Consider the following 23254-nt stretch of genomic DNA (forward strand, 5'->3'; position numbering starts at 1 on the left):
AAGAACAAAGTTTTCATAGCCTGTCCATTTTGCTTCATTAAATCATAAAAGTTCATAACTCTGCCTTCCAGCTGTGGAGATTTCATGTTCAGTATCCCCCAATATTTACTCCCTCTATGCCTATATGAAAAAGCAGGCTGAGTGTGAGTTTGGGAAAAACTATAGCTAAATGCAAGAACTGACTTACCTGTGAATAGTCTCTCAACACTAGAGTGAGAGATTAAACATGCTTTTTAAATTGAACATCTATTCCCTGCGTCCCTTGCGTGAATGTCACTTGAGGTTTGAAATTATATTGGCAAAGTTTGGGACCAGATCTGGTAAGATGCATTCAAATTCTGAGATTTGATAGAAATGCTGTTGCACTGAAAAGGTTACTGGCAGCTGCCTTTGTCAGATACAGCTAGGGAGATGAAAGTTAAGGGCAGACTGATAGTCTCCAGAGGGGTACAAAATATAAGCAAAATAAGAAAGAATTACTTTGGCACAGGCTTGTCATGAAATAGCAAGAGCGAGCTTGAGAGTTGCCACTTAGCTAATGCAGAGAAGCACATATTTTAATGTTGGCATCAGTCAGGTCATTGACTCTGTAGTTTGTTGTCATAGCTCAGCAGCATTACGAACACAGGAACAGAAATCGGAGCTAGAAATTAAAATATTTGAATTAAGCCACAAGAGAGAACACACATGACTACTTAATAAAAGCCCCAAAACCCCCAAAAATCCATCAGCCCCCACTTAAACTCCAGCAGAGTTTAAATTAAATTCACTTACAAGTTTATTAACCAAGTGATGATTACATGTGGAGTTTTCCACTCTTGGGACTTGCATCCACACTGTTTGGATGACGGTGGTGCACGGTTAGGAGCTGCTTCCCCGCAACCCTTTGTCCTCTGAATGAGATGGGGTGAGGCTGGGAGGTGTCCCTGGGGCATGAGTGTGGAAGAGTTGGATGCCTTCCTATGGAGAGGTTTTGGTATGACTCTGACGTTTGGGGCTGACTCTTGTGGTTGAAGGGAGGTTGGGGATGTGCAGCATGACCAGCCATGCCCACAGTGTCTGTGCAGCTGTTAACAGAGGGCTCAGTTCAGTTTAAAAGAAAACAGCTTTTTTTTTTTTTTTTCATGTCACTAATAACCTCAGGAGATGAAGGTAAGTGGTTGCTGACTGCAATACCGCATCCTGTTTCGTACAGGAAAAGAAAATACTTTTGTTTTGGGGCTTTAATGTGCCTATTGTTAGTCCTGATGGGGGACATGTTCTGTGGTACTTTACTTTGGTTTCTTTCTAATTTTCCTTTTAAGTGGTCATATTTTTATTCTGTTTAAGACTGTTCTCAGTATGGTTTTTCTCGTCATGACTTCCACTCCTGCAGCCCCCTTGGAATCACCAGGGTTGGGAGGTAGTCCTTGCTCCCTTTCAGCTGCTGTTTTTTTCCCTTTGCCTCATTTTGGGCAAGAATTGGCTTGGCAGCCTGCTATAAAATAATAAATACTGCTTTTTTGCTAGGGAAAAATTACCCTTCATACAGTTAATGCTAGATTCTGCCTTTTTGTCCTGCAAAGTAGTTTAAATTTTCTCTGTCGGCAGCGAGTTGAGTTGGTCCTGTATTACATCTTGGCAGATACTGTCATTCCCACTTTGGTGAGAATGTGGGATATATGAATGGTCTTTTAAAGAGTCCTTGCTTTGTGTTGCTTGTGGGTGGGGTGGTGGCCAGTTGTATTTGGAGCAACATAAAAAGCCTAAAACTAGAAGTGAGTGCCTGCTTGATTTTTTGTCTGTTTTTTTTCCTTGCCCCAGTGTGGAGTTGTGTGTAATGACTTTCTAGCACACGGATTTCTAAGACATGCTTGTGTTTCTGCCTTTTCTTTACCTTGTCATGTAGTAAGTATTCAGCAGGAATCAGATCTGTCTGAGCACAACACACCTATGTTGAGTTGTGCTGTAATACAGAATTAGAGGTGAAGCTCCTCATTTCTGTTGCTCAGAGATCTTCTTCTGACTGTTGTACATTATAAAAAAATATATAAATTATATATATACATATAAATGTAGAGCAAACACTTAGAGCAATCACTTTTATAGCCAGTTTTTAATAGTGGTTTGCCAGCTAACCATGTCTGAGGTTGACCAAGCTGTACCCAGTGATCCTGAGGGGCAAGAGAGACCATACTGACACCTGCAGTCCTGCCTTCTGTGTTGAAATAACAGTACCAGCAGTGTTTCTTGCTGGACAAATGTGGGTCTGGGGTGTGAAGTTCTTTTTTTTAATTTACATGCAGGACAAAAAATGAGGACTGTGCTGTAGTACCCTGTCCAGGCAGTGCTGATTAGGACAAGAAGTGTGCTTTAGTGTTGTGAGGAAAGGGCTGATGTAGGTCTGTTGAAAAGCTAATTCTTTAAATGAAATTAAATCAGGTTAAAAGAATTAAAATTCTGTCATGATTTCTTTAAAGCAGTTGTGGAGTAATCCCTGTCTGCATGTGAAATGTCCCAGAGGCAGAAGAGGGTTTGAGTGGCATTGCACAGGCACCTGTATTAGATGCTATTCTGGGTGGGGCAATAAAAAAATTGTAATGAGAGATACGGAGATTGCACTGAAATCAGCTTGTAAAAACAGAGAAGCTCTAGAAAGAGTTACAAATCAACAGTGAAATCTCAGCCCCTTCTAAAGACAGTAGGGAAATAGGTAGTGGTCAGACAAGTAACCTTAAGTTCAATGAAAGCTGTGTAGCTACCTCTGTTTGCAGCTCTCCAGCATGAGTGTGCGGTACGGCTGTATGTGGGGAGCTCACTGCTAGGAGCGATACTCAGCGGAGCAACAGGCATTTGGGACCGGTTTCAAGAAGAACAGAAAAAGTCAGAGCTGAAAACTGACTCAGAAATATGTCAGCTGTGATTCAGATGATGAGAGGCGTAACATATGTACCAGTGCCAGTAAAGCATAGCCTTGAATTATTTGGCTTAGTGTGCAGGAATTTGCTTGAAAAGAATCTGAGGGGGTTAAAGGTGGGAAATCTTGATGCAAATTTATGGTAAATCTATGATAGTGATGTTCAGTAGTGACCCTCAGGACACAACAGAAATGCCTGTTACAGGAAGCATCCTCACCTAAGGCATTTAAAAGTAGTCAGAATAGGATAAAAGTATGTCAAATCCCAAAATCCCAAATCCTAGCAGTACAGGTCTGGGGAAGCTACTGGTCCTTCTTGTGCTTTGTATGCACAAATTTATTTATTTTAGCTATTTGGTTCTTTCTGTGAAAAATCCTCTTCTTTTCTGGATGTATTTCTGTGTTGTTTTAAGTGTGTTGAACTGAATTTACTAAATTTCTCGCAGTCCTCCTCAGACTAAACGGTGTGGCGTGGTTTGCAGGCTTTGTGTTTTTCTTGTAAGGACACAAACTAGCAGCCCTTCTGCTGCTCCCCAGGGACGGCGCTTGCCCTAAAATGAAGCGTTTCATTCGAAAAAGGTAAATTTCACATTTTGTTTCTTCCTTTATCATTTCCCGAGGTAGGATTTTGCTGTGAGAGCAGGAGGAAGGGAAGAAGGAGCGTTGAAAATTTTCAGGACTTTAGACACCCCAGTCCAACCCTTTTGGGAAGACTATGTGTGGTTGCACTTGGGCCCTTCATTTCCCAGAGGAGCTGTGAAGCAGTCTGAGAGTTTGAGTGCTGGGAACTGGTTTTTTTTTTGTTTCCATGGCATGCCACTGCTGTTACTGACCATTCTTGTGTTAATACTGAACTGTATCCAAGTAGAAAGCTTTTTAAAGAGCTCTAGCTTTCTCTTCTTTTGTACTTTAGAAAGATTCAGGCTTCTAAACCATCCGTCCTATGTATTGTGTTTCAGATGCCTCTGAAACTTAAAACCAAAGAGCCTTTTTCTGCAGAGTCGCAGCAATCTCCTGTAACTTCTGCTTAGTAAAGCTCCTCTGCTCATGTTTGCCACGTTTATATTCTTTGAGTCACCTAACCGCACTGATGGTAGGAAGTGGGATGGGGGAGGTCAGTTCCTGTGAGCATGGCATTTTAAGCCAAGAAACAAGAGCTGCAGCAGAAACTGGTCTCCCTTACTTCTTGTTGTCTTATAGCTTGAGCAAATAAGAAAAAATGTGGGGGTCTCTGCTCGAACACAAGTAAGTGATATACGTCTCTTGTGACATAGAATTGCAATCCATGCCAGATTCTTGCTTGCTTTTGAACATAACGTTTTCTTGATTGTATCTGTTTCTGAAATCTTATGGTGATAACTTTGCTGTCACTCTTTTTACTGAAGTTGACATTTTAGAATGCCAGAAAAATACATGTCATGTGAAATAACTCTTGTCAGTGTCATTGAGCTGGGTTTGATAGAAGGGCATGCATACAGCCCCAGCGCGTGCTGCTTTGCCCCACTGCTAAGGGGTCTTAATGGGCCATGGGCGGGAGGAAGAGGTGAGTTTTTAAATGGGTTTGAGGAAAATGCTGGAGATAACGAAGCAATGTAAGAGGGAAAAGAAGGGTATGCCCAGTGGCAGTGTGGGAAAGGTTTGCTCCCTCCTTCTCAGCAAGAGAGGGTTGGGAGCTAGTCTGGTGCAGGGCAACGTGTAAAGTTGGAGAGATGAGGAAGAACACGGGCTCCAGAGTTGTCGGTCGTGGACCACTCTGAGGATGGTGGTGTTTGCTTTGTAATTGACTGTAACAAGCAGAATGACACTGTGCCATTACTAGAGCTGACATCATGAGATTAATTTCATTGCAGTGCATTGTAGGTAAGACTGTCAACATTGGGTTTCCAACAGTGTAGTGAGTGCTGTAGCTTCTTTAAAGAAGTCCTTACCCAGCTGTGTCTGTAACACAGCCTGAGCATGAAGGACAGAGTATTATACCATGTGCCAGATTCCTGCAGACACAAGGAAGACATATTTTAATTTGTGTCAGAGTTCCTCTTAGCAGGGTTTTATTTTACTCAGATACATACATTAGCTCTGCCCTTTGAAGCCCTTTGCTTTCTAGCAGTAGGTTTCTGCCTTAAGAGCAGACCGTCCTCCTTAAGGCTTTTACTAAGGAGAAACGGATGAAAAGAGGGAGAACTTCACTGTCAGTGACAGCATTAGGGAATGCCCAAGTGGATGTTTTAGTTGAAAATACAGGGATGCTTGAACTGGGCATAATGAAAACGTCTTAGTGGAGGTTAGAGGTACATGGCATATGCTCAGTGGCACATGCTCAGTTTGTAGCCAAGCTTTGAGAAGAGCTAAGTTCCTGTTAAAATGTCTTTTAAGATGGCTAGGCAAGGAATAGCTTTCAAAATAGCTCTACATGTTACTAGCTGAGGGGGGTGGTGGTGGTATTTTTAAATTTGGTCAGTTCTGGGCACATGCTTAGTTGTCCAGACTCCTGTTAGCTGCAAAAATATCTTTTACTATTATATAGATTCTAGTTCATTTATCTTTGTGTATTTTCCTGCAGACAGGTTTTTAATCAGACTGGTGATGGTTGCTTATCCATTTGATGTGCATGATGCAAATTACAAACCAGCATTAGAAATGGAGACACCACTACTAGATGCATTTCTGGATGCAACAGCTAGTTTCCATCTGGAATAGTTTCACTTTTAGATGCTTGGAGAAAGATTAGAAAATGATAATGTCTTCCCATGCTTAGAGTTGGACCTGATGGGTCACATTACACTGAGTTGCCTTTTGGAGCTGTTGACTTCACTGACGTTGCAGAGTCTAAATCGGCAAAGAATTAGGAAACTGGAAGCTCCTAGAGCTTGTTTAACTTGTGGGCAACAGCACTGGGTGATAGCAGTGATGGCAGGAGTAGGAAAGCCCTTTCAGTGGCTGCTAAGACTATTTTCTCTTCCCTCGAGATGTCAGAGAAGGTCCCCCTGAACAGGTGCAGTGGGTGCTCTGGGGATGTGGCTGTGCCACTTGCCCTGGGGAGACCCTCCCTTCTCCAAGGGGTCCCAGGTTTGAGCACGGCAGAGGGCTTGAGAATTGCCCCTGGGCAAGCTTCCCTTGAGCAGGCATTAAAGTTATGCTGTTAAAGTCATGTTCATCGTTCTGGATGGATGAAGAAATCCCCCAATGGTATTAATTCTCCGTGAAAGCAAACTTCTAAAATAGGTGTTCCTTATAATGCCTTTCCAGTGTGTCTAGTCTGTAGAGCCTTTTTCTGTTAGTCCAGCGTTTATCATCCCTTTTACTTCTTGCACGCTCTCCGTTCCTCGTGAGGGGGTGTGGGAGGTGGGCTAGCCTGATGAGGTTTAGGCTTTCTTCGTTTCAGCTGAATACTGCAAAAACCTCTTCCTCTGAAAGAAGGCTCGGTGAGAGGTCCTTCTATTGCATCAGCAAATGTAGGATGTGCCAAACCAGTAGCTTGTCACAACATTTCTGGTTTTTGCTGCTGTCTGTCACAGGCCTCCAAGATATTTTTTATTTTAAACTGGGATTATTTTTGAACACTGCTACCTGGGGACTAGGTGCCAAGCACAAGATCTGAATCTGGCTTATACACTAGGAGAAAAGCCTGCAACCTGAAGTTCGGCAGCTTGGGTTCAACTGGTCTATTTACTACTACACTCAGTGGAGCACCCAAAATCGTTATATTTTATCTTAGTCTAATTAAAAAAAATATTATAGCCTTCAAGTTTGCGAACAGCATCTAAGAGAAATTTTTAAAAAATATGGACTTTTTCTGGGTGCAAATAGCTTAGTGAGGATAAGGGGAGATACTTGATAAATTTCTCTGTCATGAGTTTCCCTGTGGTCTTTTTGTCAGAGACACTGAAGTTATTTTTCCATTTTAGTGAAAATATAATTTGTGCATTAGCTTAGGCATTTTCAGAAGTTTTGTTGAAGTTTTACCTTAGGAGGAGCCTTAAGTACATATTATTTTATTAATATAATACAAAAAATTATCTCTGGAAAGCATCATCTTTGTCCCTTTCTGCTTAGATTGGTTTTGAACAGAGAAATTGTAAGCAGCATTGTTCATGTGAGTAGAATTACAAATAAGCTATGAAATACTTGAGCTTAAATACATTAGAGACGCAAGGACTGAGCATAGCAAAGCTGAGTTTGACAGCAGAGTTTTATATAAATTTGGAAGTGCATACTCAGGTTTTTAGAGCTCTGCCTGTTGTGCACGCTTGGGAGGCGCTGGCATGCTCCATGTCCAGATGGGCTGGAACTTTCTGCCCAGAGCTGTCGCAGGTAACCAGGGATCAGATGTGAAGTCAGCATCAGCTGGGCTCTCTCAGAGTAACAGTTTATTATTAGTAGCCTTTTATAAGGTTTGGACACAGATAACCATTTTTTGTCAGTTTGCACATACCAGTACACTTCCCAAGTGCTTCTGTGGCAGTTACAGCTAATCAGGTCTAGGGAGGGTTTGCACAGTCCAACGCTGGACCAAAGAGGAGGCCATTTCAGCATTGGGTTCTGCAGGTTTGGTGGATGCAGGAGAGCAGGCAATGGTGGGGCCCATCACCTGCTCCCACCTCTGGAAGCGTCTGGCAGACATCTGGGGCGGGGGGCAGGCTGCATGGGCTATGCCTGCATCTTATTTATGTTGTCCCTCTTGTTTGCCATTCCCAGGAGCACCCTGGAGCACTTTCGGCAGACAGTGGGTTTTACTTTCAGAGAATTCCACGTGAAATAATCCACTAAATCTTGTTTTCACACATCATTTTCTAACACTTGAAAAAATATGTAAGGAAAGTGGATTTTTGTCTTGTGTGCAAAAAGCAGCCCTTAGGGGCCACATCAGAGATGAACAGAGAAAACCATCTTGGCTTAAATTAAATAAAAAAGAATGAAAGCCACTTCTGTGGTTTCACCTATGCATATTTTTCTTGATTTACGGCCAGCACTACATTTGGTGTTTAAGGCACTTGTGGCTTTCCAAGTTCCTCTTCTTTCCAACTACTTATCAATTTTATTTTCTGCTTTGTGCCCACTTGCCCTTTGGATGTACCATCAATAAACACGTGGGTTACGTGCAGGCAGTAGGTGAACAGTGCTGTTTTCAGCAGTAACCTATATATGCAATATACAAGATGATATAAAATATTGTATGTGTAGAGGATGATGAATTTTTTTTTTTTAAATATCAGGTCTTTTTTAATGGGAAGTAGCATAAGGCTTCAGTAAGTATTTACTCTGCAAATGCGTCTGAGCACAAGTCCTGGAGCATTCAAAGCCAAGTTCAGAGCTTGTTTCAGGCAAGGCAGATGCATTTATTGAGTAATTACCAGTGGAGGATCTTGTGCCTTGATTGTTTGACAGAATTATGCAGTAGAAGAGAATAACTTGTACATGGATTTACAAAGTAAGGATCAAAGCGCTTTACTTTTCAGTAACGTAAGCAGGTCATAAGAGCTTTTAGCCTAGACATAAAAGACGTGTCTGGTGGTGCCATGCACTTGAAAGGAAGCAAGTAACCACTAGGTCTTATTTTTATCAGTAAAAAAGAAAGGTTGTCAGACCTGCTTTCACAACGATGAATTGCAGTAGCAAATAAAAAGGATTTGGTTTTTAGTTCCTTTTGAAACTTTACAAAATGATACCAACAGGACAGTCTCGTTTTGTGGCAGTGGTTGAAGAGGAACAGGGAATGCTTAGGGCAACTGGTACCCAAGTCAGCACAGGGGTAGCTGGGCTCGGCTGAGGGGGCTCGGCTGAGGATACCCCAGGGATGTGGTATCTGAGGGCAGGAGGAGCTGTGGCTCTCCTCCCTCAGCCACAGCAGGGGACTGTGGTTACATCCAGCATCTTCCGGGGGCTTCAGCACTCACCAGAGACAAGGCCGGTGCTATGCTTGTATGATCAAATGACATAGTGTGGTTAGAGGTGTTTTCTGGAAAGCTGTGGTAGGTACAGAGATTTGTCCACTGAGAACTGGATCATTAAAGTTAGTTTTAGGAAAATACAACATTGCTGGATTGCTTTCCAGTTGTGGACATTGGTGAATACCTGCTGAAACACTGTCTTCTGTGTGCTGCCCTTTTTATTTTATTGAATTAGAGCTTTTCCCTTGTGCACTATTTTAATTTCTTGCTGTGCTGTGTTACTGTTAATAAGGAAGAAGTCTCAGTCCTTTCCCTAAAACACTGTCCAATCGCAGCACTGCTGTTGCTGTCACAGGGAGCTCTCGGTACCCAGAGCTGAAGCATCTGCGTAAGCTGTCTCTGTGATGATGTGTTTGTAATAATCTATTAATCTGCTCTAGTAATCTACTCTACTTTCACTGCATTTTCCTGATAAGTGAAATTATATTTGAGTAAAACCTAGTACTTAAATTCCTGGTTTTAGCTGGGAGGATGTTTTCATACCTGGTCTGAAATCTGCTGAAAAGCAGATTTTATCGTAGAAATGCTAATGAAGCTTCAACAGCAATAACTGGCAGCCATACCAAGGAATTCAGGGGTTTTATATTTGGGTGTCAGAGATCAGTAAATAGATTTGTGCCATCTGAATCTATTTTTGTGAGCAAAATTTACTTTAATATTTTATGCTTACTTAAAAAAAAAAATCTCTACCGCTATGTAAGTTTCTGCATTTTGAGGCCAGCTCTCAGCTAATCTTCCCAAGCAGTCTGTACGGCTCAGATTTCAAAGTCTTTATTCAAAATGTCACATCCTGATTTAATACCATTAGTATAAACCCAGGATAATTTATTTGATGTGGATGGACGTGCTTGTAATTTCATTTTTTTTGATCTTAATATAAACCTGGCCAAGAGCAGGTTGCATTTGTGAAGCTAATGTCATGTTCTTGAATGCATCACAGGAAGGCGAAGATTGATTTTTCACATTTAGATGAATCCTTTCTACATGATGCAGGTCATCTCTCACTCCAGCAAGATGCTGGTAATTTCAGCTAGTCCACTTTAAAACGGGAATATGGAAAGATTGTTTGTCATGTTTTCTTTGCCATTTTTTTTTATGGATTAGTGTTCAAGTTTCTACACTGGATACGTTTTCTGCTTCTCAGAACTGCTGGACGCATAAATATTCAGGTGTTCATATGCAGCAATTTTAAACCGTGGTCCTTTTTAAACTCTTTTTTTTGCCTTCTTATGACACACCAGTAAAGCTGACATGAGGATTTCATGTAGCTGTAGGCTTGCCTCAAGTCCAAAAAAACCCCAAATCAAAAAATGCAGTATCCACTATGTGAAAGTGGATATATGGGTTTATTTCCACAGTGCCCACAGAAATGAATCAAGAATGTTAAGTTAAAAGACAAACAAACATACTAATCACTTCTTTCTCTGTTTTCCCACTGGATCATATCTTAATGGCATCTTCTAGACCAGAGCCTTTTGAAGGAATGTTTATATTTTATGTAAGGAGGAGTAATAAATAGAGGTAAAATGCAGCTTGAATGCTTAAATCTCCTGAAGGAATGGCACTTGTACCACTCCCCCCATGCAGGACACATTTCTAATTCACCGTAACTTAGGTGTATTTTACCAAATAACAACATGTTCTATGCTGGGGTACTTGTATTTCTGTTTGGAGAAATCCTTTTGAAATGTTTTTTATCTTTTATATTTGCTCTTTTATTTTGGGTGTCCATAGTAAAGAAGGAAGTAATTAATTAAAGATAGGATTACTGAAATTCCAGCTGTCTTATCAGTCAGCTAGTTCGACATGATTATTAAGGCTGGATATATCAGTTGTAATAACTTGTGAGTGAATGGCTCACCTGTCTTCCACGCCCCTCCCTTTCCTCAGGAACTTGGATGAGTGATATGCTTCTAGAAGTAGCACAAATTTTCTTCAGGATTAATAGAACAAAATAAATACTGATTTTTCCCCCCCACTCAGGTTGCCCTTGTTCTCCTTTCCAAATCAAATGTCACATTGACTCAAATCCGGCGTTGGAAGCATGTGGGGAACTGCAGCACATCAGCCCGGCGCAATGTATCCATCAAACTGGAAGGAAGCCCAAAACCAAAACTCCACTGGCCAAAATGCATCCTCTGCAGAAACCCCAAGGCAAGTGGTTTTGTCCTTCTAGCAGTTGTACAAGCTTGTATCGCACATGAGAAATAATATTTTAAATGAATTGTTTTAATTTTAGGTCACAGCAAAATAGGGTTTTTTTCTGTTCTAAGGTTGAGATAGAGCTGGTAGGGTTTTATTATCTTCATTTTTTCCAACATTAGATAACCTCTTAGGGAAGCTTTCAAGAATAAATTGATTCAGGAATAACAGATACTTGTCAATTTATATTTCCTGTACTGTTGTTATACCTCATGCAGCTGTCAAGTGTAAGTTTAATTTAGCAATATTGTTTTCATTCTTTATTAATTTTTTTATAGTATTTAGGTGAGAATAGCTTATTGTTTAAACCTAGTCTGTTTTCCATTTATTGTAAGAACTATGCATAGCAACAGGAAATGCCTAAATGGAATGAATGTATTTTAAAAATGAGAAATAGGAGCTAAACCAGTCACATGCAAGGGTAGCATGTGGGCTGTGGTAATTTCACAAACCTGCCAGACTCATAGTCAAATAGGTGGCAATCCTATAGTATGGTAGAAGAGAAGCCAGGAAGAAGCGTGTTACAGCTGGTTTCCAGGCAGGTCTTCTGGTCCCCCCAAGCTTTTCTTCCCTAAAACTTCCAAATGCTAAAAAAAGACTGCAGTAAATTTCTTGAAACAAGATAAATTGTTTTCATGTTTCTCCATCAGTGAAATGACATGTGGTCTCTCTTTGTAATGTCGATTTGTCAAGTGCCTCCACTGCCACCGCCCCCTGCTTTGTAGAGTTGGTTAAAATATTGTATATAGTGGGTGCTTGGTAATTGCAGATGCAGAAAGCATGTAGTTTGAGAGGTGTTTGGAACAAAGGAGGGTGAGCCCGAAGAAGACACTAATTTCATAAACCAAAATTTTTTTAAGAAGCATGTCCATATGATAGACAGTCATTGTCATGTGAGAAAAAGAGAAAAGATATTTTGGTCACCATTAGGGTGTGAGACTTTGCACTACCACCCCTCCCAATTCAAATGCCTATACAAAAGCTATTTTCTGATACGCATTTAGCCTTAAACAACTACAAAGAAAGCATTGTATTTTCTGATTCTGGAAGTAGACCTTAAATTAGTATACTAGTTCATGCTTGAAACATCTCACCTGGTCTGTGTATTTATGGAGCTTTTACCCTGAGGTCTTGGTTGTCCAGGTTTAATTAGTGGGTATTCCATGAATGTCATTAATACTAACAATTAAAAGGATTAGCAGAAGTGTCTGTTCAGTAAGAAATTGAATGAATTCAGCTGGTGTAGATCCTTAGCGTTGTACTGATTGCACTGATTTCCAATTAGTGAGGACATAGCCTGGTTTTAATATGTAAGTATTGCAGAAGAGTTGGAGGGAGCCTACTTAGCTTGATTCAAATCATGCTTAAAAGTTACTCAAGTAGATTAGTATAATCTGTTTCCATCACTGAGATAGGTACTACCTCTTCTTTCTGCTGCTCGCACACATCCAAGCTGTCCCATTACAGCCGTAAGCTTAGAACCAAAGAAGTCAATGTATCTTACTGGCTAGTTAATGCTCTGAAAAGGATCGAAATTTGTTAATGAGGTGAAATGAACACCCAAAGGTAAAATGCTTTCTTGACTAGTTACTCAATACTTTTTTTGACAGAACTCAGTTTACTGGGCTTCTTGATGTCACTGTAAAAGTAGTCCAAGAAGAAACAGGAGTCCCAATGAAAATTCCCATGAGAGACTGTTGCGTAGTACCCAATACTTGAAAAATAAGACAGCCTAATATCTCAGACTGAGCCAGGTTAACCAAAGCTACAAATCAGTGTTACAAGTCTTGGTCATGTATGTGCCAGTCACCTTCCTGAAACACACTTCTTTGTCATCGCTTCTAAATAATGATTTTATTATTTCACTACATTTAAAAAGTATCTGCAATTAGCGTACATATGACAGTAGAGAACAATATGTACGATAATTTGCAAGGAAGGGAAGATGGTACAATTTTTTTCTCTTCAGTTTTATTGACTTTGTAAATTTGAAATGGCTTTTCTCCCTTGTATAGTTCATTGGTCTCCTGTTACCGTATGGGTTGTATACCCAGTAAAGAAAGGAAAACACTTCGTGCCTCTCCAGGAAAATGGAATTGTCAAAATAAGTTGTTTTTATTAAATTGACTGTATTGAAGTTGACATTTTTCCTGTAAACCATCCTTGCTTCCTCTTAGTGGCTGTGCCCAAAAAAAGTAGTTGTGACAGTATGGTGCATTTCCTTGCAGCAGACATAAATCTTTCCTGTTTTTTGTTGGTATTTTTATGTAAGAACCTTTCTTCCCAGGGCTTTTTCCCTAGAGCTACATGGATGCCTCATTAAGGCCTGTTTCTTGTTGATTTGTTGGGTGGGATGTGCTGGCATCACCAACTGAGACTCTAGGAGCAGCTCTCTACCCCCACCCAAGGCTGTGCTGTTGGGTCATTTATTCTGTTTTTGAGTGTATTCACTTCCCAGGGGATAACCCTTCAATAATCCTCTTCATCATGTGTACTTTTTTAGGTCTGTTCTTGACAAGAGACCTTAACTGAAGTAAGTAAATCTGCAAGTGTGACTCACGCCACCTGAATTTCTCTTTATTAGGTCTTCCCAGCTTTCCCAGCGAGTCATGACAGACCCACCACCGCTGGGATGATTGATGGGAATGCCTCCATCAAGTCGCTAATAAATGTGTATTGACTGTTTGCATATTACTGTAGAAGAAGCACTTGGAGAGAGAAATTCATGGGCTGGGGAGGGGGGCTGATGTAATACAAAGGCTGAGATGCTCATTTTGCAGCAAGGGGAGGGTCCTTATTCCCTGCTGTTTTACAGACCCGGGGCCAAGCCTGGGCTGTACCTTTTCCCATATATTTAACCTTGCCTTTCCCTTTTCTAATTCTGTCCCACTGCTTCTCATTATTTCACTTGTTCCTTCTGCAACAAAGATTTTGTGTCTTGGTTTCTTCCCCCTCCAAATAGCTGTGGGCTACTATGTAAAACCTTCAGGAGGAGGAGGACTGGGGAAATACCATTCCAGTGCACGGCTTCAGGTGCCTCTTGAAACATGCTCCATAATACTAATATCTCTTCCGTGCAGCTGGCTTGCTTTCTTTTCTCCACCAGTTTACCTGTCTGTGCGCAGGACGTGCACTGGAAGCTGCATCCAAGGTCGTACTGCTTTGTGGCTGGGACCTTGGGTGAGAAAATAGCAGCATTGGTTCCTGTGTGGGTTGGGACTTGTGGAAGGTGGCTTCTGAGCATGAGCAGGAGTTTTGCTTGGGCTCCCACTTTGGGTCCTGAATCCCTACCTAAAAGCAGCACCTACTTTTTTTCCAGGGCTGACTGTTCATTTCATACTTATGATGATGGCGCACATACCAGTGAGCTCATCTAGTGTTGTTCGTTCTTAGTGTGCAGATCTTTCATTCACTCTTTCGTAGAAGTCTAAAACAGTTTTGAGTTTAAAAGTCTATGTTGTGGTATGTAACACTGCTTCCTTGTAAATTCTGAATGTAGGGGTTTTGTGTCAGCTCTAGAGTTGGATGGGGCTCTGAGCAGCCTGGTCTTGTCAAACACATCTGCTCATTGCAGGGGGGTTGGACTGGATGACCTTTAAAGGTCCCTTCCAACCCAAACCATTCTATGATTCTATGATCTTGTGTGCTTTAAATTTTGCTTCCTAAGTAGTGTTTGGTAAGGTCAGCTGCTTTGCCTCCGTGCTGATGTCTCTTATTATTTCAGTAAATAAAAATTCAGAACTAACAGAAGTGTTTTCCTCCTTCCTTTCTGTCCAGTGCAGAGTGTGTTGTCTCAGGTGATTCAGGTGGAGTCCACTAACAGAAAAGACATAAAATGCTTACGCAGGCAGCGATGATACCCATTGCTATTAGTGTAAATGCTTTGATGGTAAACTTCAGCTCTTGAGTGTTGTGAACCAGTCTGAAACTATGAAGGGCCTGATAGGGGATATCGGGTAGGTTCTTGCCTGTCTGCCTGCTGCATTATGCACCTTCTGTAAAGAGCCTAGAGCTTGTCTTTTCTGGCTAGATGAGCTAGATGATTGCGTGGATATTTTTTTTTAGGTTGTTTTGTTTTGTTTTTACAAGGAGAAATGTGGCCAGGCACTCACTGATCATGCGGTGTACAAGTGAAAACCTGGTGAACAAAACATAGAGCTCCACCATCCCATTTATATGCCAGATGATTTTCTTTTCCTGCTTACCTGTTATTCCTGTGTAAGATAGGCTTTGTGGTGGTGTCTCCAAAATTGAACTATAAGACCTTTATTTTAAGACAGGAATTCCAGATGTGTTTGGAGACTGGGCAAATCAGTCTTTTTCTAGGAAGTGTCCCATTAAAACTCAAATCCTTAGAAGATTTTATTTTATTCTTTGGTGCTGAAATAAACTCAGTAATGAAGGTAGTTTAAAACCTGACATACATGCAGAGCTCAAAAACACTTTAACAGCCCTTCGTCACTGATCTCAGACAACAACTGTCCATAGCTGGAGCAGGGAGGACATCTGGGCTGATGCAGACCTCAAAACAGATGCAGAGCCTTCTGCCAGGTAGGAACAACAGGAATTGGCTTTTTGGGTGCATATGCCTCCATTTAGCCTCCTAAAGAAAGTAACCCTGAAATTACATTCAGAATAGTTGCTAATTAAAGCTCCATTACAATGTTAGTCACATTATGCTGATGTGCCATATGGACCATTTAAAAATTGGAAATGCTTGAAATAAATTGTTCTTGAAAATGTTGTTTGATAAAACACATATTCAAAGTTTCCTCATTTAATGTGTTAACTCTTTGGATAGTCTAAACCAGAGGAGATACTTGGCAGTGCCACTCCAAGTAGCGTGCACTTTGGGAGTAATAGCACAGTTGGTTTTCCTACCTTCTAGTGTCAGGTCTGCCTCTGTGAAGTTACTTTCACTGTACGAAACTATAATAGCATGTGAACCTGTTGCCATGGGTTACTGCTTGCGTATTTCCAAAACCATTTACTCTGCAATCAATATAGGGTCTGAATAAGTTTTTTAACATTATGTTACATTTAAATTACATTACATTTTTTTTAAAATACTGTATTAAACTTTGTACCTTTGCCTCCTAGTGAATCCTTGAGCAGAATGTGTATGTTCTTACAATATGTGTTTTATTTATATCATATATAACTTAATGTAGAACCAAAAGAGGAAGGAAATTTATGAAGACTACACCACAGAAGAGATGGGGGAGGGAGAATGAAAGGAAGAAAAGCTATTACGTTCTGCCTGTGGCATTTTCAACCAAGCAAACACCAGGCACTGAAATCCATGGTGGGATTGGGTTTTGGTGGTTTGTTTTGGGTTGGTTTTTTTTTTTTTTCTTTTTTCCCAGTGTAGGAGATTTAACAAGAGTGCCCAAGTTTTGAAAAGTAATGGGAGGGGAAACTCGTTAGTGTGATTGAGATGGTGAGCACATTTGCAAAAACGAAGTGTGAGCTGTGCATCCTGTTTGGTAACAAGGAAGCGGTAAAGTTCTGCGAGCCGCTCTGTTCGTTAACACGTCTGATAGGGCTGTAGAAATACAGAATAGAAGCCTGTCATTTTTCTTTATCATGCAGCAGCCTGCTTTGGTGTAAGAAACACTTCAGGACTGCACCTGTGCAATTTATAAAGGCTGGTGAAAGAATGCATACTCCTCATTCTGCATTGAGCACTTGGATTTTGTTCCCAGTTTAGGATAAAGAAGATGGAGATTTATCCTCCCATTTTTTCCACTCTCTTTTATTAGTACCTCCTAAGCCTGTCCATCTCAAACCTGGGCAGGAAAGAATTCCTCCTGCACCTTCTCGGCCTTTGCCAGCTGATCCCAAGTCGTCGAGGAGCTTAGTGCCTGGAGAGGAAGAAATACCAATATCAGCAGGAGTCAACACACTCATTGAGAAATTTGAAAGTATTAGGTAAATATGGCTTTGCGGGATCTGCTCTAATCTCCCTGTTCTGCATTTTTAACTTAGACTATAATAATAGAAAACATTAATTGTAGTTGTCATGTAGAATCTCCTCTTGGGATGATTTCTACCAGAAGTGCAGAACTTGGCTGACTACATAATGATTTTTCTTTTTTTTAATAAAAGCATATATTTCCATGACTTTTAGTTTGTAACATACAGTTGTTCTTAAGGAGTTTAAGACCTACAGAATTTGGTAAGTGTTCTACCAGAAACAAGTAGCCCAGAGTCTGCTTTCAGTAAGTTGACTTGATGTTGGGATTGGTCTTTGCATTATAGAAACTTGATTATTGTGATATGAAATAATTGAATTTTCTGTCTAAGATTCAATAAATGTCAGACATACTGTTAGCTTGCTGCTTGGAGGCAGGGGAGAGCTAAATTGCAATGTACTGTGAAACCATGTCATGTAGAACAGCGTTTTCCTCTGAAATTTATATATGAGGCATTAAATAGGATAAAATATATGTATTTTGCTGTAAAACCAGCTCATTTTACAAACACATGAAAGTTCTCTCTGAAGACTAAATCTGCCTGATGGAGCTAAGCGATTTTTTTTTTCATAAAGCGGGAAATGGAGACAGAGACACTGTACTGTGCCTTGGAGTGTATTATCACCTGGGTGAATCTGGTAAGGTGTCTTTGAGAAGAAAAAGTAGTGCCTTCTTATGTTTCATAAACATCCTCTCTCTGGCAGAAAATACCTTGCCCCAAAGGCTTTGTTCTGTTGAAGAACATGAGTTCCTGTTTAAATGAACCCACAACCAAATGCTTCTTTTAAAAGATGATTCCTCCCTCCCCAACCCTTCAAACCAGACTGTTCTTCAACACAATGTGGGGGCTATTAAAAGTCCAGGATTCTAGTGGTGCCATTTCAGTAAAACTTATGGTGTGTTTTTATCAGAAATTGTTGAGTGAATATTATTACAGCAATGTGCACACACTTGCCTCCTAGGATTGTCAGGGGGCTGCAAGAAATACAACTTGAATCAAATGATAATCAGGCCTTCTCTCTTTTGGGGCACTTTTGAAACCTCTGAGTGTTAATAGGAATGACTGTGGTGCTTTCTCTTCACCTGCAGGCAACCTGTACATATTCTTCAAAGAAACCAGCTAAATTTAGCTCTTAAGATGGAACCTGGCCTGGACTCATCCAAACAACCGAGGTCGTGTGACTGTGATGTGGTAGCTTCCAGCAGCTCTTCCACAAATGAAAAAAGTGAACCAGATGGAAACGAGCCAGACGTACCATGCAGCGCAGATCTATCTAACACAGACATAATGAAAATTAAAGAGCTAAGTATAGGCGATAACAAAAGCCATGAAGACTGTACTGCTGTGAATGTGAGCAAAGAGCCCTCTGGAGAGCTTAGCAATAAAGACTCAACTGCAGAACTGAACAGTAATGGTAAAATTCCCAACAGAGACAGTGGCATTGACAGTCCTTCTTGTAGCGTGGCAGGGGAATCTTTCCCTAGTGAAGAAGGTGCAGAGCATAAGAAGCCCAGCATGGCTGGGAACCCAGGGGAGATGGAACCTGAAAAAAAGGGCACCAAACCTGTGGAGCAGAAGAGAGACTCCACACAGGATGAAGACAGTGACATTGATGAAGGAAGCAGCGAGGAACAAGAGACAGCAGAAGTGCCAAAGTTAGAGTATTTGGATGTAAACAAGGTAAGGTATTTTGTTGGTTACTATGAAGTGCTCTGAAACCAGTTCCTGCCTCTGGCCAGAGATCCCTTGCATCACTTTCATACGTTGGGTTTTTTGTTTGGTTTTATGACAAAGGATCATGACAGTCATTATAATTTTCTGCTTGATGCAGGTCATAACTTGGTCCTGACCTAGACAGTATCTTTTAGAAAGGTTCCCAGTCTTGATTTAAAAGGTTTCATATAGGAGAATCCATCATAGCCAGAGGTAAATTGTTAAAATTTAAGTGTTTTTGTAGGTAAAGACTTGCACCTTATGTTTCTTGTTTGGATTTGTCTAGGTTTAGCTTCTAGTTGTTAGATCATGTTATTCTCATGTTATTTCCATGATATGCAGGGGGCTAATTGGATAGTGCATCTTGCAGGGTCAGGGCTTTGCATCCTGGAAGGACATGCTTGATGGAAATCTCTTCTGACAGTAATTTGTTGGGTTTTTGGGTTTGTTTTTTTTTTTTTTTTACACAAAGCCTGTGCTTCTATTTGCATGACTACTTTTGATTGCAAAGAAGTTGTTTTGAGGGTAGTTACATCAAATTACTCTTCAGGAAACTGTAGGTAGAAGAGGTTTTCCTTGAATCCAGAGTAATGTAGTCCAAGTTGTCATGTATTTGCTGCAGCTGTATAAGGCTAATGACAGATTCCTTTAATTACCTGTTTATCATGACAGTTATTTTTAGAAATAGTGATAATAGAATGGGCTTCATTTTTCCAGAAGAAGAAAACAGAAGACACTTTGAGCAAAATGTCTGCAAAATATTCCACTTTTCGTTTGGTGGGGTTTTTTTGTTTGTGTTTGGGGGTGTTTCAGGTTTTTTTCTTTTTTCTTTTTCCAGCCCCAGCCATCATGACAGTAAAGTTAATATACTGGATTTTTGGTTTTTTAAAGACTGTGATGAGCATTAGCAACTAGTGAACTGTAGCATTCACACCTCAGTTTGTGCAAATTGGGTGGTTCTGTTGAAATCACCAAATATGCCCTGACCTGTGTATGTCAAGAGCTTGTCCCTTGGGAAGGGTGGCAGTTAAAACTCATTCACTAGATTCGGGGTCAAATCGGCCAATGACTGTTGAAGAGTGATGAAAATTGCATGTGGGTATGTGGTATGCAAGAAGTTCTGTCTCTCGGAGCTGACAAGTACAGTTTCAGAGTACAACTAATGCTCTGTGGTGTCCCCTTTTTTCCCCAAGAAGAGAAGACAGCCTGATGAGGCAAACATTCCAACAGGAAGGTATGAAAAAGCCCCAGACTTTCTTTCGTGAGTGCTTTGCTTTATGCTGCTGTTCTTCCTGCTGCAGCCTGGTGTGACTGGATTCACCTACCATTCATGCTGTTCAGATGCTGCCTTTGTAGCCTGGGACTCTCCAGTACCTCATTGTCATGCTATTTCTTCTGCAAATTTGGTGAATGTCAGACCTTCCAGGTGCTAGAGCAAGGTTAGTCAGAGGGAAGTGGAAAGGACCCAGCAGTCTAGGAAGCAGTGACTGGTCTAGCTCTGTTTGGCCAAACCCAGCTGCCTTCTGTAGATGGGGAGGATGTGATCTCGTTCGCCTCTTTGCCAGTCTGTGGTCGCACCTGGCAGCTGATGTAGATTCAGGAGGAGGAACCCATCAGCCTGTCCCACCTCCTTGAGAGCCAGGGAGAACACCCTTGCCTTGGCACTGCATACATTGGATGTGGCTGCCTGGGCATGGAAGGCTGCAGTACGGATCACCTTGGGCTTGCGCAGGAGTAAATCCATGGCAATATAAGTCAGGGGATCCAGCAGGACTGCAGGGTCTGTACTGCCAAAGGAGACCTCTGTCTTTTATCTTGTATGCAAGAATTTAATGGAGCAGTCGGCAGGTAGCATCTTAGTGATGAAGACTCCAATTAACATCTATCTGTTAGCATCTATTAAGACAACATCTAATGCATCCATTGACATCTGGTGTCTCTTCAGTAGTCTGCGGGTGAAAGCTTGTTTACATCTCAAATGGGCAGCATTATCATCACAGTGCAAGGTTTCTCCCCTGCTGCTGTTTCCCTTGTGTATGTTTATACACACATACACACACGGTGAAATACTTTAATTATTTTATATTCATAATATATATGTATGTGCATGTGTGCAACTGAAACATTATTTAGAAGATTGTTTATTAGTTGCAACATGCCAGCAAGAAAATAATGTATTAAATCTTTAATCTGGTAATTAAATTTACTGTTTAGACTAGGAATGTAGTAACAAACCAACTGTGGCAAATCCAAGCAGAAGACTTTACTGTGTGATTAAGAAGTGCTTTGTTGACAAATACCAATGTTTTGTAAGACATCAGAGATTTGATGGCTGTTTTTTAAATCTTGTTCCTTAGATTAAGTATCCATATAGTATGAAATAATTGCTGATGAAATACAGAGTTATGAGGTCATACTTCTCTGTAGCATGCTTGGTGAATTTATAAATGTCATGGTTTAGCCCCAGCCAGCAACTAAGCACCACGCAGCCGCTCGCTCACTCCCCCTGCCCCAGTGGGATGGGGGAGAGAATCGGAGCAGTAAGAGTGAGAAACACTCCTGGGTTGAGATAAGAACAGTTTAATAATTGAAATAAAGTAAAATAGCAATGATAATAATAACAATACAATAATGATCATAATAATAATATACAAAGCAAGTGATGCACAATGCAATTGCTCACCACCTGCTGACCAATACCCAGACAGTTCCCGAGCAGCGATCGCTGCCCCCTGGCCAATCCCCCCAGTTTATATACTGAGCATGACGTCGTATGGTATGGAATAGCCCTTTGGTCAGTTTGGATCAACTATTCTGGCTGTGCCCCCTCCCAGTTTCTTGTGTGCCTGGCAGAGCATGGGAAGCTGAAAAGTCCTTGACTAGCATAAGCACTACTTAGCAACAACTAAAACATCAGTGTGTTATCAGCATTATCCTCATTCTAAATCCAAAACACAGCACTGTGCCTGCTGCTAGGAAGAAAATTAACTCTATCCCAGCTGAAACCAGGACAATAAAAGAGAGAGATCTCTAGAGGAAGATTTTTTTGGTTTGTTTTCTTGTGCTACTCTTCTGCCTGAAGTGCATTTATGTCATGCATTTCAGGTTCTCCCTTGGATTTTGAGTTGATTTCACCTTCCAAAAGGCATTTTTGACACTGACCAAGCTACACTAAGTTAGTTTGGTTTTGCAACCACGTGGAGCCGGAAGGCTTAGAGATTTGCTGTCTCTTCTGTAGTGTAGGGATTGTGCCTTCTTCTGGGGATGAGACATATGAAGCCAATTTGTGTGTTAGGTGTCCACATTATCCTCCTGGTCTGCCCTTTGATTCTGTTGCAGATTTGGGGCACTATGGACTAAGGGTTAGGGTAAAGGGCCATGGCTTCCAGCAAGGAGAGCCAGCACAATTTGAAGTTGATTTGTTCAGTGGTTATTCTTAGGCTGGAAGACAAAAACTGGTAATCTTCCAGAAAACAAGGTACCTGCCCGACTGGAAGGAAGAGACAAGAGTTCAGTTGGCAGCACCAGCTGCTGGCATGAGAGCTGGGGAGACCCCAGCTCTTCCAGAAAGCTTTGTCTCGGGAGCCAGCATCTTTTTCCTACTTCCCGCTTCCTAACCCTAGTACCAGGCTTTGCAGCTGCACGACGGAAGTAACTAGCACTTGCATTAAATATGCAAGTTTCCAGAAAGCTTTGTTATAGTTGGAGTAGGATGCATAAGAAGTACAGCTGCAGAATGATTTAATGATGGCTCACTAATGCCTATGATAATAAGTGAAGCTCATGAATAAACATAAGTAGGAAAAAAGAATCAGATTGGCTTTTTTCTTCTCTAATTTTCTACTTCGGATATCTCTCCATCCACCACCCGAGCTTTCACACATCCCATGGCTAATGAAGAAACATTGCCTGTATATGACTCGTATTGCTTTATTTAGTCTAAGTTCAGCTCTGCAGTGTGATGTGTCTTCCTTTGGGAGTCTGTAGCAAAGTCTAACTGGTCTCACTATTAGCACACAATTATTGGAATACGTTTTAAAATCTCAGGAGTGACTTACTGGGATTTCCAGTTATCTTTTATCAAAATGAAAATGAACAGGGGGAGCTTATTAGTTTTGATAATGTTTCAGACAATGTCAGGAGCTCCAAGAACTGAGGCATGTTAGCCTTAATGGTTATGAAAAAAAGAAATTATGTGAAAGTGAGACTGAGGGACTGTCATGCTCTGTAGTCACATACCCAAGGCTTTTGCCAACTGCCTGGGAGCAACGGAGTAATACTTCTGAGATGGCTAACACTTCTTCATATCTTTTTATTAAGATATTTTTTACTAAGAGTAGTATGTACTCATTAGTAATCACCAAAAGCCTTTCTCTATCTGTCCTGCTTCCTGCTGGGTAAAAAGTAGTAATAATGAAGTTCTGCATGGGTCTCATACAGTCACTGACACACACTTCCATTCTGCCTGCACAAGGCTGGAATTTCACTTCTGATTTCATTGTGCAGTTTGTGTTGGAAA

The 23254-nt window shown here is 41.0% G+C and overlaps 1 protein-coding gene across 1 annotated transcript in view; it reads left to right on the forward strand.

Annotated features, from left to right (window-relative positions):
- Positions 1–23254, forward strand: part of FGD3 (FYVE, RhoGEF and PH domain containing 3) — a 119832-nt gene that overhangs the window by 53560 nt on the left and 43018 nt on the right. Inside the window, exons 2-4 of the mRNA XM_075713520.1 lie at positions 10828–10998; positions 16809–16977; positions 18111–18702. Of these exons, the coding sequence (XP_075569635.1) occupies positions 10828–10998; positions 16809–16977; positions 18111–18702 (932 nt within the window). The remainder of the gene's footprint in view (positions 1–10827; positions 10999–16808; positions 16978–18110; positions 18703–23254) is intronic.

This window comes from Pelecanus crispus, chromosome 7, assembly GCF_030463565.1.
Source record: "Pelecanus crispus isolate bPelCri1 chromosome 7, bPelCri1.pri, whole genome shotgun sequence".
Classification (NCBI taxonomy): domain Eukaryota; kingdom Metazoa; phylum Chordata; class Aves; order Pelecaniformes; family Pelecanidae; genus Pelecanus; species Pelecanus crispus.